Below are 14,459 nucleotides of genomic sequence, written 5' to 3'. Positions count from 1 at the left end.
CTGAGAACAATTTAGCTCCATCCTCTTTGGAACCACCCTTCAGATGGTTAGAATCTGCTATCAAATCCCCCCTCAGTCTTCTCTTCTCCAGACTAAATTAGCTCAGTACCCTCAGCCTCTCCCCAGAAGTCATGTGCCACTGCCCCCCTAACCATTTTTATTGCTCTCTCTAATTTGTCCACATCCTTTCTGTAGTGGCAGGCCCAAAACTGGACACAGTACTCCAGATGCGACACCTCACCAGTGCTGAATAGAGGGCTGAATCATTTCCCTTGACAACACGCCTACTAAATTTGGGCCTGTAAGTCATTAGCCTTGTTTACAACAAGGACACGCTGTTGGCTCATATTTCACTTGCTGTCCACTGTAACACCCAGTTCTTTTTTTGCAGAGCTGCTGCTTAGATAACCAGTCCCCAGCATGTACCAGTGCATGGGATTGTTCTGTCCTAAGTATAGGAGTTTGTGCTTGTCCTTACTGAACCTCATGAGACTTCTTTTGGTCCAAGGCTCCAGTTTGTTGGGATCTCTCTGAATCCTAGCCCTACCCTCCAGCATATCTATTATTCCCTCCAACTTGGTGTCAACTGCAAACTTGTTGAGGGTGTACTCCATCCCATCTTTCAGATCACTGATGAAGATAGTGAACAAAACCAGCCCCAAGACCGGCCCCTGGGGCACTCCACTTGATACCTGCCAACTAGCACAGGTGTAGACGAAATGGGGGCCCTAAATTGAAACAGAGGGTTTTTAAAAACACCGCTTCAATTTAGGGCCAATTAAACCCCCATGTCGTGGACACACCCCGCTGACTTACCTGCCTCTCCAGCGGTGGGGAGGGGAGGGCGAGCTGCTGGCAGGCGGAGCAGTTCCTGGGCTGCGGTGGGGGGGCTTGGTGCTTACCTCCATGGCAGCAGTGGCCCCCCTCCCAGGTGGCCCCCAGCTTGGGCGGTCCCGGGGGTCACCACAGGTGCAGAGGGAAGCACTGGGCCCCTTCACAACTCACGCAGGCAGGCAGGCTGGGGGATCAGGCTCTCTGTTTTTCTTGGGAGAAGCCTGCTTTCCCAGGCTGCTGCCAGGCTGCCTGAAGAGCCCCTGAGCTGCATGGAGCCTGGTGCTTTGCTCTGCAGCTGTAGGGGCAGCAAACTAAAACTCCTTGGACTACTTGGTCACACCTTCCTCTGAACTTGTGAATCTGAGAATAAAAGCAGATGCTCCCAAGTAAGATTTGTCATTTGCTTATAAATTGCCCACAAATTTGAATCACCACAGAAGAGCAGTACTGACTCTTGCTAAATGTCCTCACGAGTCTATTAACCATCTATGTATGTGCTAACAGTGACTCATCTACTTGAGGATAAGAATCTCTTTCATCAAACTCCAAAAGTGACATCAAGTTCGTCTCATGCAATAGGTTGATCATCTTAGGGCATACATAGATGTAACAGCTGTATTGGTATAAAAAGACACCAACATAATCCATATGTTACAGCAGTTCCAGAAATAGCAATACAAGTGCAGTAAAACTGTTCCAAACTGATTCGATCAGGATCCAGGTGAGGGCAATTTAGTCCATTTGTATTCCTACCTGTTCATGCAGACATAACTGCTATGGCATACCAGCTGATGCATGCTTAACAGCAGCCACTAACCCTTGCTTTTTAGAGCAGCTAAAATGTATGCTTGTCCATACCCATAAGTAATTTCAATGCCAGAGTGGTTGTACTATATAACATTGGGCAGTTCAACAGGTCATCATGAAGCTGGTCATGATCTCTCTAATGGCAGGCTACTACTTTCCTTACAAGTCAAACAACTTAGTCACCATTAATCCAGTGCCTTATGAGGCCAACAAGTATAAAATGATGCAGATATATCTGGTTCAAATCACTAGCACACGATCAATTACAGAACTGTGGAACACAGAGCACTCCATGACAGTTTTACCCAAGTCAGTGAGAGGGACTAACTGTTAGACTGAAAGTCAGATGTACTTCTATAGTGCCCCTTAAACAGCCACACAGGCCAGTAAGAAAAATCAGTGTAAGAGAATCATGACAAATTCAAACTCCAGAAAAAACTTGCCAGAAGCACTTTCTGTAGTATTAGAAGCTTCAGTTGATGATGAGACAGCCTGGAAATATCTTTAGGGTGCAGTGTACAAGATGGCTTTGGATCCTTAGGTTATTACAAGAAAATATGACAACACTGACACAGGAGCCTTTATTTGGTTCCATACTGACAGAAATTTGTTCATATTTTGTAACACTTTGCATGGAATTGGCAGCCTAATGAAATCAACATTTGATCAATTGCTGATCACATCACTTACGCAACCAATCACTTTGGTATCATGATCAACCTAAAGAAAACTGAAGTACTCTTCTGACCTATGCCAATAAATATGCATTTCTGCCTAGTTGTTATGATTAACAAAACTATTTTCAACTCTGGGAAGAGTTACTGTGATCTAGGAAGTCAAGGCTCACAGAGCACCATGATTTAATGATGAAATTATCCATCACATACAGAAGGTCAGTTCTGTATCTGGAATGCTGTCAAACTGCCTGTGGATCAACACATATAGGAGAAGCTATGCATTGAACTTGTGCATCAAGCAGCTCTGCTCAACAGTCTTATATGATTGCAACACATCCACAATATATCACTGCCATGCCAGAAGCTTGATCACTTTCACATGCATTATCTTCATACCAAGATTAAATGGTGGGAAGAAGTTCCAAATCCTAGAATCCTTAAAAAGTTCTGGAAGTTGGTGGTTGCAATGGTATGAACAACTTGTTTGTCTGGGCAACCTAAGATCACCCAAGATAATATTTTATTACAACCTAAGGTAAGAACCACTGCTCCCATGGTGGTCAGTACGAAGGGTACAAAAATACCATAACATACAATCTGAAAGCAAGCTGTGTTGACACCAACTGTTGACTCCTAACAGTTGGAAAACAACAGCTATGCTTGCTAGGACTGTACAAGGCAATTGCAATTTCAGGTCTCAATAGACTATTTGAAACCAGGCATAGCAACCCCTTGTGAAAAGTCTGAGCAGTGCAAAGCAAGAACAGAGCAGCCTGCATCGGTTATGGACAATTTCAGTTATCCCATATGCAATGTCTGCATCCTAAAATTAGTCTGTTCTCACACATATGCATTCAATACTAGTGTTTACTGAATTCTAATGTGTCAACATCAATGCAACGCTCCATCAATACAGTGGAACATTTCTTTTTCTTTTAAATTATGTATTTAATTATCAAAGTCAAAATTTTCAGAAGTGATTAACAATTTTTTCCAACCTGACATCCCTGAAAATACTCATTTTCAGAAAGCATGTGCTTAATGTTTTCTGATAATAACACACCCCTTTTAGAATGTTTTGAGTTGGACACCCAGAGACAAAAGATTCTAAAATGACTGGTAATTGGGGAATTATTGACCCATGTATACAGCATTGTCCTTCTTATCAGATAAAATTTATTTCCAGCTCGGTTCTTATCTGTTCTCTCCCATTTTGAATGTGTTTATATTCATATTTGGGCTCCGAGCCTCCAACTGATGAGTTGGTGTCCATTCGAGTATAGGACAGGGGCTCTCGATGTCTCAACAGCTTGATTTCTCAGTAGCATCTACTACAGCAGGGGTGGCCAGGCTCTGGCATGGGTGGGGGATAGGCAACGCAGTGGCAGATAGGGCAGAAAGCGAAGTAGCAGATCAGGCAGGGGAAGACAATCAGAGGGGCCCTTGGAGAGGGTCCGGGGCCAACTTGTGACACACCTACAAAAAGGTTGGCCCCAACAGTATTAGAGTAAGGGGAATTTACATGACTTCTTATATACTGGTTATTATCTGCACAGATTCAACTACCTGTATCTAGCCTTTGGGACAATTTTAAAGATAACGTCTTGTTTGTACCTTGCACTGGAAGTCTGAACCTTCATACTTCATACATCCTGAAGCAAGTGTAGGTTCTCCATGTTCATCTTCTTCAACAATTGCAAAGCAATGCCCATTAGTTCTAGAATAAATAAAACCATTTCAGTTTACCAAATGCTGTGCAACATAATTCCAAGTGCTAACTGTGTGTGCAGACTTCATTGTTTCTCCTCCTAAAATAATCAGCCACAAAATAAAACAAGTAAAACACAAAGAGCTACTTTGTCTTGTCTGAATTAAGTAAAATGACACCAATGGGAACACAATGTCAGAGGTATGTACTTTTAATATGAACTTCTTAATTTCAAATGCAAACAGAAAACCTCCCAATCTTCAATAATAAAAATTGAGCAAAACATTATTTCAGTGTGTGTGTGTGTGCGCGTGCGTGCATGTGCGTGCGTGATTGTTCCAGTTACATAGTCTGAAATCTTAAGCACTCTATGAGATATGTTTCTTTTTGTCGGACTGTGAGATGTACAGAAAAATCAGCCGAGAACCTGCAGGGAAAAGATTTCAGTCCACCCTTTTTGAGAGTCCATATTAAATTAGCCCTGGCACAAATTTTTAAAATGTTATGGGGCAGGATTCTCCCACATTCTGAAGAACATCTACCTGCACCATCCATTATGAAAAATAAAAGTTAAAAACCATGCTGTATTAGCAATATACTGAACATATTTTTAGGGGCCAAAATCTTCCCCTTCCATTTCAAATTATATTTGGTTTGTTTTGCCAAAGTTTTAACTCACGTTTACGTTTAATTTACGTTTTTAAAACTGAGCACACTAAAGATATGAGGAAGAATTAGGACTTCATAGAAGTTCTTTTCAACAAAAATACTGCATACACATATTGTACAAGTGTTATTAATTTTCTCATAGATTATAGGATAAGTTCATACCCACTAGCTTTCCTTAAAATTTTAAGGATCATGCTAAAATCCAAACACCAGGGGGTGATAACAACCAACAAATTTTCTGATATTATAAAACTAGTTAAAGAAATCTTAATTGTTATCTCCTCTAGTTTACTACATCCTTCTGGAAAAAGTGCTACATAAAAGTTTATAAAATTCTAAAAAAGAGCTTGTTCTAAAGATACTGAACTTAAAGATTTAATCCTTCAAAGATATTAAATTCCCTAAATAGTTTCACACACAAAAAACTGTAATGTAAATATTACATGACTGTGTAATATACACTCAATTAATTGATGGCAGACCCTGCTACTTTGCTTACTGTAACTCCTGTAAAAGTCCTCAAGGCATTTTATGAACATTAACTATTTTTAATGCCACAAGTCCTCTTCTAGGGTAAATGATGACTATTTTCTTTTGACAGATACGTGTCTGAGGCTAGGTACAAAAATTACACATAAACCAGTATAAGTGATCGGAAACTGGTAACAGATCAAAAGGTCAGAGTACACAGACTCGTTTAAAAAATGGTAGAATCCAGTCCAAGATAAACCTAAATGGATGTAGAATCAGATTTAATATCTTTACGTTAGACCGGTCTATTGAATTTACATTCCAGATCCCCTCCTGACTCAACTTAGATGTCCTCTGGCATCTCAGGATCCTTTGCTGGCCACCACTAATTCCCCTTTCAGGCTGGACAGCTTGCTTCTGCCTGTGTTCATCTGTTCAGGCTGAGCACTGGGGCTGGCCCCAGCCCTGGAATATGTCACAGAGCTTCTGCTCCCCAGCCCTGCATCCTTGGGAGGAAATCAGAGGCCCCTGCCTTCCCCCAAAACAGCTGGAGGGACCACGTGGCAGGGGCTGCCCCTCTCTCCAGCTGACCAGCCCAGTGCAGCTTTCGTCCCCAGCCACAGGCCCAGCAACTGTTAGTGACTGGGGATAAGTGGGGAAAAGCTGCCCATTGCCTTCTGGCCTTGGTCAGTGCTTGACTCCTCCTACCGAAGGGTGAACATATGTTCTGTTCATTTCTGATTCAATCTACCAAGCTTAGAAAAACCTATGTAGATTGGATTGATTCTGCCTTGGGCTTTCTGTAGGTCTGTACTTAGCCTAAGGGTACAGACATCCATAACACTTAGAACAGTTTAAACCCAAGGACCACAGATGTAAAAGCCTGCTAAACTGGTTTAAAGCCACCTGGAACAGTTTAAAAGTGTACTTGGAAAAACCAAGTACTATTTTAAGATGGTTTACTGAAATCAGTTCAGTGTTATTTGTGGATACCAAGTGTTTCATGATATGAGTCTGGTCAGTCCTCTAAGCACCACCTTCCCCTTCCCAAACTGCTGCAACTGGCAGCTGTTATGTAGATAGAACTATACAGCCACCCCACCACTCCGCCCCGCACCCTGCTTCTTGTGCACCCTTTTTTTTAAATCAATAAGCTACTGTTTTGTCAATAAAAGCTATCTTTCTAACAACCAGCTGTGTCCCCACTGTCTACTTAACTGGAGTCCCATGATTCTCCCCACCTCTCCAAAAGTAAAATGTGTGGGACCAAAACCACTGCCCCTCCTCACTCCCCCACACCAAGGCATCCTAGGCTGGGTATTCACTCTTACTCCCTGATATCAGAACCACAGTATTTTGTTAAAGTGTGAACTGCTTCCCAAACAGTGCCACGTGAGAATGGTTCAATTGTATCATGTGTCAATGCCCTGGCTCACGAGAATCATGAACAAATTCACAATCATGGAGATGCAAGAACTCTGCCACAGAGCCAGAAATACAAATTATATTCTCGTGATTACTAGAGGTGCACCAATATAAAGAAAATTGACTGTATTGGAAATTGGCCTGACGTGGCCAATAATTCAGCTGATAAACGGCCTGTGCATGCACGCAGCCACAGTGCAGCATGTAGGTGGTGAGGAGCAAGGCCCGGCAGCTTGGAAAGCTGCATCCAGCTGGTAAGTCTGTTCTGGTGGAAGAGGGGGTGCAGATCAAGGCCCCTGTGGTGAGGGAGGGAGTGGGGCTGGGACAGGCGCTGTCCAGCCAGGGTGAGGCGGGTACAGGTCAGAGCTGCGGGGGATGCGGCTGGCTCCCACTACTGCGTGCACCTCGGGAGGACGCTGAAGGCATGTGCCCCACAGATCTGTATGGGGCAGGGTGCAGCTGCAGGCTGGGGCCAAGGCAGTGCCAGGCTCTTTTCAGCAGGGGCTGGGCTGTGTGAGCTATGGCAAATTTTGAGGTGGCTGCAACCCCCCTCTCCCCCGAACAGCCCCTCTCCCAAGCACAGCCCAGCTCAGCCTCTGCTGGGAAGAGCTTGGTGCAGCTCATAGTGGCAGCCTGCCCTGCCCTGTGCAGATCCAGCTTCCCCCACCTCCCCTCCAATGTCCTTCCAGGGTGTGCGCAGCAACGGGAGCTGCCCCCCTGCACCCCGCTCCACCTGGGCAGCACCTATCCCAGCCCCACTCTCCCTCACCACCCCACTCCCTCGCTGCTCTCCCTTCACCCTTTCCTTCCCCTCCCCCACCCCTTCCACTGCAACACACTTACCAGGCAGAAACTGCTCTTAAATCTGCCAGGCTGCATATTGGAAATCAGACTGATTTTGGCTGATATGCCTTCTTAAAAACTGGCTATCGGTATCAGCCCCAAAAATCTCTATCAGTCCACCCCTACTGATTACAATACTCCTCATTAAGTTTCTACATGAGAAAGCTGACACATTTATGTAAAAGGATGTGTACATGTTCTGCTTAATAACTGTTTCAAAGTGAATGGTCAAACGTTACAAGACCACCCCCTGATCGTGGCAGTGCACCCCCTGTGCAAAAGTGCCATCAACACTACCGGCAGTGCCTGCAGATGGTTGCAGCTCCCCGCCCCCTGCTGCTGACACTGTCAGTGGTGTCTGCAGGCAGTCCATGGATGCCATTGGCCACCGCTGCTGGTGTCTGTGGGGTGGTGGCTGACCCCTGGTCAGTGCTCGCCACCCCCACCGCCACCATTGATAGCATCGTGGCTGCCTGCAGGAGCTCCCCACTTGCCACTGCCACACTCTGGCCACCGACAGTGCTGCCGCCACCTGCAGGAGCTCACCATGCCCTCTCCAGCCTCCAGGTGCACATGGCATTCATGTACAAGTCAGTATTATTAAAATATGTCATGTTAGGTCTCTCTGGAATACAGCATAAAATTATTTTAGATTTCTAATTATCAAGGGAGAAGGGAGAGAAAGAGCTAAAATAAGAGGTCCAGTGTGTAGGTTAAGAGCTAGGGATCGCAAGGGAGAGGGAACAGGGAAAATTTCAAAACATTCTAAATTATTTTCAAGTATCATAGAGGTGTTTGTAAGTTAAGTCTACTGTTCCATACTGGACATGTAGTGACGGGAATAACTTCTGGTATGCCAGCACCAGATTCCCTAAATATAATTACAAATTTATTTTAGACTGCTGTGGGAAACACTGACTGATTTGCTTGGCAGTTATGCCACTTTGTGAGCACAAGCATGGTAACTTTACACTGGATGGAAACAGATGCTGGAAAATTTTCCTTCCAGTAAATAGAAGATCACAGAGGAACCCTAGTCCAGTTTTCTTCCTTTGTTGAAAGAAGGTTTGTTGGGGAATGTATTAGGGTGAAGAAGGGAGAAATGCCTCCACTATGTCCTCTCCTTCACTGGCCTACAAGTAGCATACGGTAAGGCTGTTCCTGTATAGCCTAAGGCCAGGTGATCCCAAACACAGAACCTCTAACAAACTTTCCCATTCAACTCTTAAATGAGGATCATTTAAACAGCAGCATTCTTTTATTTATACTTTTACTAAAGTATATTTTCTGAAGTAAAACAAGTATGCAATCAACACAAAGCTATTCTATTAGAACTTAAGTCTATCAAAGATAAATGCTATCTTGCTTCTTTACACACACTTTTGGTACCTTGTTCAAAGGCTCTCCTTGGTTTTTCCTTTTCCAATTCATTCCTTATCTCTACTACTGATGCATTTGTAACATGAAAAAGCATTGCATAATATAGTTATATGATGTTTTTTGTACTTGTGACAGCAAGATGCAGGTAAATTGACATGCTATCACAAGAAAATTTTGTAGAAAAAATAGGCTGACAAACACCTAAAAGGCCATAAACAGATGCTCATTTCTACTGGTGGAAATTTCTCAGAAATCTTTCTGGGGGAGAGAGTGTACAGACATTCTGTCACCCCCTCACTTCTGCTCTCCCTGTCTTCCTCAGAACAGGGTATTCCTAATCTGGAGACAGTATGGGAAGTAACACCTGCTTCATTCCTCCCAGACCCTGGGGGGGAATGGAATAGTGAGGAATGTCCCTCACTAGAGGGGGGGTCTGGGCAGGGAACAGTTTCTTCCACCCCATTCCTGGTCTGGGAGCTGAGCAGAGAGAGCAATGCAGCAAATCCCCCAACCCCTTCCCCAAACCAGGCAGTGTCTCATCTTCCCAATCCCAGTCCAGGAGTCAAAAGGGAGCAAAGAGACAAAGCGCACAGCTGGGAATGCTGTTTGGGGAAGAAGGGAGCAACAGTTGCCGCTCCTCTCTTGTCCTAGACCAGTCTGGGAGGGGATGGGAGAAGCAAGGCAAAGCCCCCATGCTCCCTCCCTAAGCCAGGCAGGTCCTGATTTGGGAGAGACAGGGAGCAGGGGTGGCTGCTCCAGGAAGGCTTTGCACCCCATTCTTCCCCTCCCTTTCTGGACTGGTCCAGGAGAAGAGGGGGAAAACACAGGGATCAGGCAGGGAGAATTGAAGAGCTGCTCCTATGCTCTATTCCTGGTGTTACAAGTGGGTGAGTGCTTTGTCCTGTCACCCCAGAGAGAGCCTCTCTTGGCCTGGTCCCCACCTCACTGGCTTCCTGTTGGCCCCACACTATCCAAAGCTGAACTGTGAGAGTGGTGATTTACAATCCAGCAGAGCCATGAACTAAGCTTAGGGATGCTCTCCCCAAGATACTTCCCAGTCCCACTGGCTTTTAAATCATGCCAGGAGTGGAGGGGAGCACTGGAACAAAGCCCCCAGCCCTCTTCTCACTCTGGGGTCTCCAGTGTGAGAAGCAGGCAACAGGCTTTTAGCACTGCTACCTTCACTCAACTCTTGGTTTCTGAGAGTCAAGCAGATGGAGTTGCGTGACAAAGCCCCTGCCTGCTTCTCACACCAGAGTCCCTGGAATCTGAGGAACTGGCAGGAAGTAGTTAGCAGCTGCTTCTTTTCTCACCTCCTGGTCTATGGAAGGGGAAGGAGCAGCTGCCCCCTTCCATAGATCAGAATGCTCCAAGCCTGTGGTGACTCTGGTCAAAGGAATGTACAAGAGCCTCTACCCCCAGCTCAAATGCTCCTGGGCCCTGGATGTAGTTAAGCTAGGAGAAAGTGGACAAATGTTCATTCTCCCAGGAGAAACTTGCCCAGGACCCACCTCTCCCTGGCTGAAGTCATCTTATTTTTCTTCCAAAACTGCCGTTTCTGGTCTGGAAAAAGGAGCATGAAGGTTTGCATGCTTTTGGTTTCTACTAGTAGAAACTGAACATCTGTACATCGTTAGTGACAGCCTTCAAGAGATGCTCAACACTAATGAGCAAGAGAAACTGACAAACTCTTATACCTTGTGTACAATACTTACATGCATGTATTATTAACGGCATCATCTGGGCAATGTCCTGAGCAGTAGCACTTCAGAAAAGGTAAGGTGTCTTCTGGAGCCAGCGTTACTCCATTTGCCTGTTTCTTCTGGTCAGGATTTGTCTTCATTCCTGTGCCATGAAGCATACTATCTAGATTTTGCCCTGTGCATCAAAAAACATAAAAGGAATGATTCACGTATGTTCCCCCTTTGCAATTAGATAAAAATTTCAGAGTGAAATCCAAAACAGTAAAAAATGTAAATGTAAATCTGATTATACACCATATGGAAGAAACCTCTCAAATGTCTTGTTTCAGTAACCTTGTGTAGGGTAACTATTTTATTCAGAAATACTTATCAACTGAATTCTTAGATATCTGGTTTAGCCAGCAGATCTCATTTATGTTCTGATTGTGAAAAGCATTAAATGAAAAACTGAAAAAAGGGTAACCACTTTTAAAAGCTCATCTGCAATATAAGAATTAAAAGAATTTTCTCATTTCTTTCGGAAACTGTCCTTTTTATTCACATATTACGTGGACAAATGTACCGAAGGGCTTGACAAAGATGTTACTTTATGAATGATTGCAGGTACTTAACACATAGTTTCTTACATGTTAAGTAACACTGATCTGCAGCCAATTTAACCAGATTTTAAATCCTGAAGAGTAGCAGTGGTAATTCCTGCCACGCTTAAGGTTTTCAGACCTTTGAGAAATCTTCAGTGTTAATTTTCATTTTCACTCAATGTAGATGCCTTGAAATATATATCCATACATAAAACTGCTTTAACAGACTGTAAACAGGGCTAAGTAACATTGGAAATAGTCCTAGAATTCTCAGACTAAGGCCTCTGTGAAAGACCCTACGAGAGGAGGCTGAGAGATCTGGATCTCTTCAGCCTTCACAAGAGATGGCTGAGGGGAGACCTTGTAGCCACCTTTAAGTTTATCAAGGGAGGACAACAGGGAATTGCTGATGTGCTGTTTACTAGAGCGCCCCAGGGAAAAACTAGGAATAATGGGTGTAAACTAGTGGAGAGAAGATTTAAGTTAGACATTAGGAAGAAATTTTTTTACAGTAAGGGTGGCCAGAATCTGGAATGGGCTACCAAGAGAGGTAGTACTATCACCTAACTTGGAGGTCTTCAAGAGGAGGCTTGACAGTCATCTGGCTGGGGTCATCTGACCTTGGTCCTGTTCCCTGGCAGGGGCAGGGGGTCGGACATGGTGATCCACTGTGGTCCCTTCCTACTCTACAATCTATGAATCTATGAACTGAGTATCACTTCAGGTTGCTGGAGTGCAAGTAGAGAGAGACACTGGTCATGGTAGAGAATTATGAACAGAGTTACTAGCTCATGTGCCTGCTAACTTTATTCCCCAGCAGCTGCCTCGTTGAATGTCCTCTCTGTTTCCTTTCAAACCAAACTACCTACATAACTTCCCCAAATAAGGGAAATGTTTCTCTCATTCCCTGATCTACTTCTACTGTTTCCAATGCCACAGATCCTCAAAGTGTGAGTTATCAGAGATTTGCAGACATTACACATATTTAGTGCTAGAACTGTGGCCATTTCCAAAGGTTGGGTTGGAAGCTCAAGGTAAAAGAAGACACACACGTGTGTGTGTGCATGTGCGCGCGCGTGCATATGGTACTGATGGAAGAAACCACATGCAACTCAGTGAAGGGAAGGAGCACATCTTGAAAAGCAAGGCTTTTACTAAACTGCATGTATTCTTTCTGCCTTCAGGTGCTGGGTGCCAAAAAAAATGCCTGCTACTGACTGGTTCATATGGCTCCGTCAAATTTACCAAGCACTAACTTTAGAGAAGTAAGAATATTTCTGTAACACTGCATTTCATTCTTTAAAATGTAAAAAAGGTATGCTAGATGAGCCCTTGCACTTTTTGCAGTTAAACGTGAAAAGAAACACGCATGAAACTTAATTTTATTGCATTGATCAACATACAGACTTCCATCTTTCCCTCCAGATTAGCAGAGCATACTGTGTGTATTTTCTAGCTTTAATTATTTGAAAGAAAACACTTGCAGAAAGTTTGCTTGGTTCAAGCAATTCAGAAAAAACATATCCCCCCCAAATAACAAAACACTACAAAAAGACTTACTATCTTTTATATAAATATTCTTTTCATATTATATACAAATATTTGCTTTTAATCAATCTTGATGTTGTTAGTAATAAATATTTGAAATATGTTCTTACTATTAAAGAACTGTGTGTTCTATATGGCCTACTACATCTATTTGTACAGTAGGTATCCCTGATTTACTTGGCAAGAGTTCATTTAATCTCACTCCCTTTTTACTTCTCTTTGCTATGGTTTCTTTTCCTGCAAAGTCTGAAAAACACTTTTTAATACTCTGCTGTTGACAGTGCCATATGCTTTAACTTTCGCATTCAAGAACAAAGGCATAATGGGCAAGCAGCTGTGTTTTGAAGGCTTTGGCATGTGTTCAATTTGTGCCATTCCAACACAGGAATTTTGTGCTGTAGCAGAGCTTGGATGTAAGATGAGAGGCACATGCTCCATGTGCCTGTCTCAGTATACAGTACTCAGACTCCACCACTAGAGGGACATGGAGCAGATATTCCAGCACACCTTGGCTCAGTTAATTCCTGAGAACAGTGCAGAGGAAAGCACTGATTGCCTGCCTGGCTGACTGCTCCTAACTCATGGGGGAAGCTGATGCTTCTGGAGCTGGATGGCTCTGGGGCTCCAGGGGCTGTAGGGCTTTGGGGCAGGGGGATGGGAACTGAAACTCAGGGGGTCAGATGGTGGTGGCAAGGCACTACCTTGCTCTTTCCCTGGGTACCCCAGTAGAATCTTACCCCCATGTACAGTGGGCCAGTTCACAGCTCACTGGGACAATTACAGGTTAATTTTTGCCTCCAGAGCAGGGAGCAACACATTATAGAATGGTAGAGCAAAGTGGTATCTCCTTGGAGTAGGCATTGGTCTGATCTGTCAAAGATACCACTCTCCAGAAATAAACCTCAACTGATAGGGCAAAATTCTGCAACTCCTCTCTCATGCTTGCAACATCAAACAAGGCTTGAATACTTCTGCTCACATTTTGGCATCAAAGTATTTGGAACATCAGAAATTGAACTTTTTTCCTTCCTTTGTAGAACTGCAAAGCAACAGGCTTAAATGACAGCAAAGCAAATTTAGATTATATCTCAGGAAAAAAAAAACTTGCTAACTAAGAACAGCAGGACAATGGAACCTCCTTCATTGGAAGTTTTCAAGAGGCTTTGAACAGGTTAGTTATTAGTAAACATGCATCTTGCAGGGGCCTAGATTAGAGGACCTGCATACTCCCTTTCAAAACCTATGTTTCTATGATTTCCTAAATAAAACTTTTAAAGACATTTGTTGTTAAATGTTAGAAGACTTACTTTTTGAAGTCCCCTACCTTTATGATCTGCAGAGCTACAAACACTTGGACTGCATGCTCCTTGTGAAGTCCATAGTTTCATAGTAGGAGGGACCTGATCAGATCATCTAGCCTGACCCCCTGCCACAGGCAGCAATGAATGCTGGGTTCACAAAACCCCAGGCAGGTGATCATCTAACCTCTTTCTGAGTTTGCCCAAGGTAGGGGCGAGGACCACTTCTCTAGGAAGTTGGTTTCAGATTTTGGCCACCCTAACTGTAAAATATTGCCTCTTGATCTCTAACCTAAACCTATTTTCCATCAGCTTATTACCATTGTTCCTCATCACCCCAGGTGATGATGGGGAGAATAGGGCTCTTCCTATTTGCTGATGATCTCCCCTGATGAGTTTGTAGGCAGCCACCAAGTCCCCACTCAGCCTCCTCTTGCAGAGGCTGAATAGGTTCAGGTCCCTCAGTCTCTCCTCATAGGCCCTGTTCTGCTCCCCTCTCACCAAGTGGGTGGCTC

General features: G+C 44.0%; 1 protein-coding gene across 2 annotated transcripts in view; it reads right to left on the bottom strand.

The window, feature by feature from the left end:
- BMPR1A (bone morphogenetic protein receptor type 1A) overlaps nt 1-14,459 on the bottom strand; it is a 142,436-nt gene that overhangs the window by 51,974 nt on the left and 76,003 nt on the right. For both annotated transcript variants that reach the window (XR_002094822.1, XM_019502248.1), the window contains exons 3-4: nt 10,530-10,692; nt 3,933-4,035 (exon numbers count right to left, since the gene is read on the bottom strand). Coding sequence is in view for 1 of the 2 variants with exons in the window: in XM_019502248.1 (XP_019357793.1) it covers nt 3,933-4,035; nt 10,530-10,692 (266 nt within the window). In the remaining variant the exon portion in view is untranslated. The remainder of the gene's footprint in view (nt 1-3,932; nt 4,036-10,529; nt 10,693-14,459) is intronic.

The sequence above is a fragment of the Gavialis gangeticus genome, unplaced genomic scaffold (genome assembly GCF_001723915.1).
Source record: "Gavialis gangeticus isolate Ggan-Ray unplaced genomic scaffold, GavGan_comp1, whole genome shotgun sequence".
NCBI classification, from domain to species: Eukaryota; Metazoa; Chordata; order Crocodylia; family Gavialidae; genus Gavialis; species Gavialis gangeticus.
This window is presented reverse-complemented; position numbering and strand designations above follow the sequence as displayed.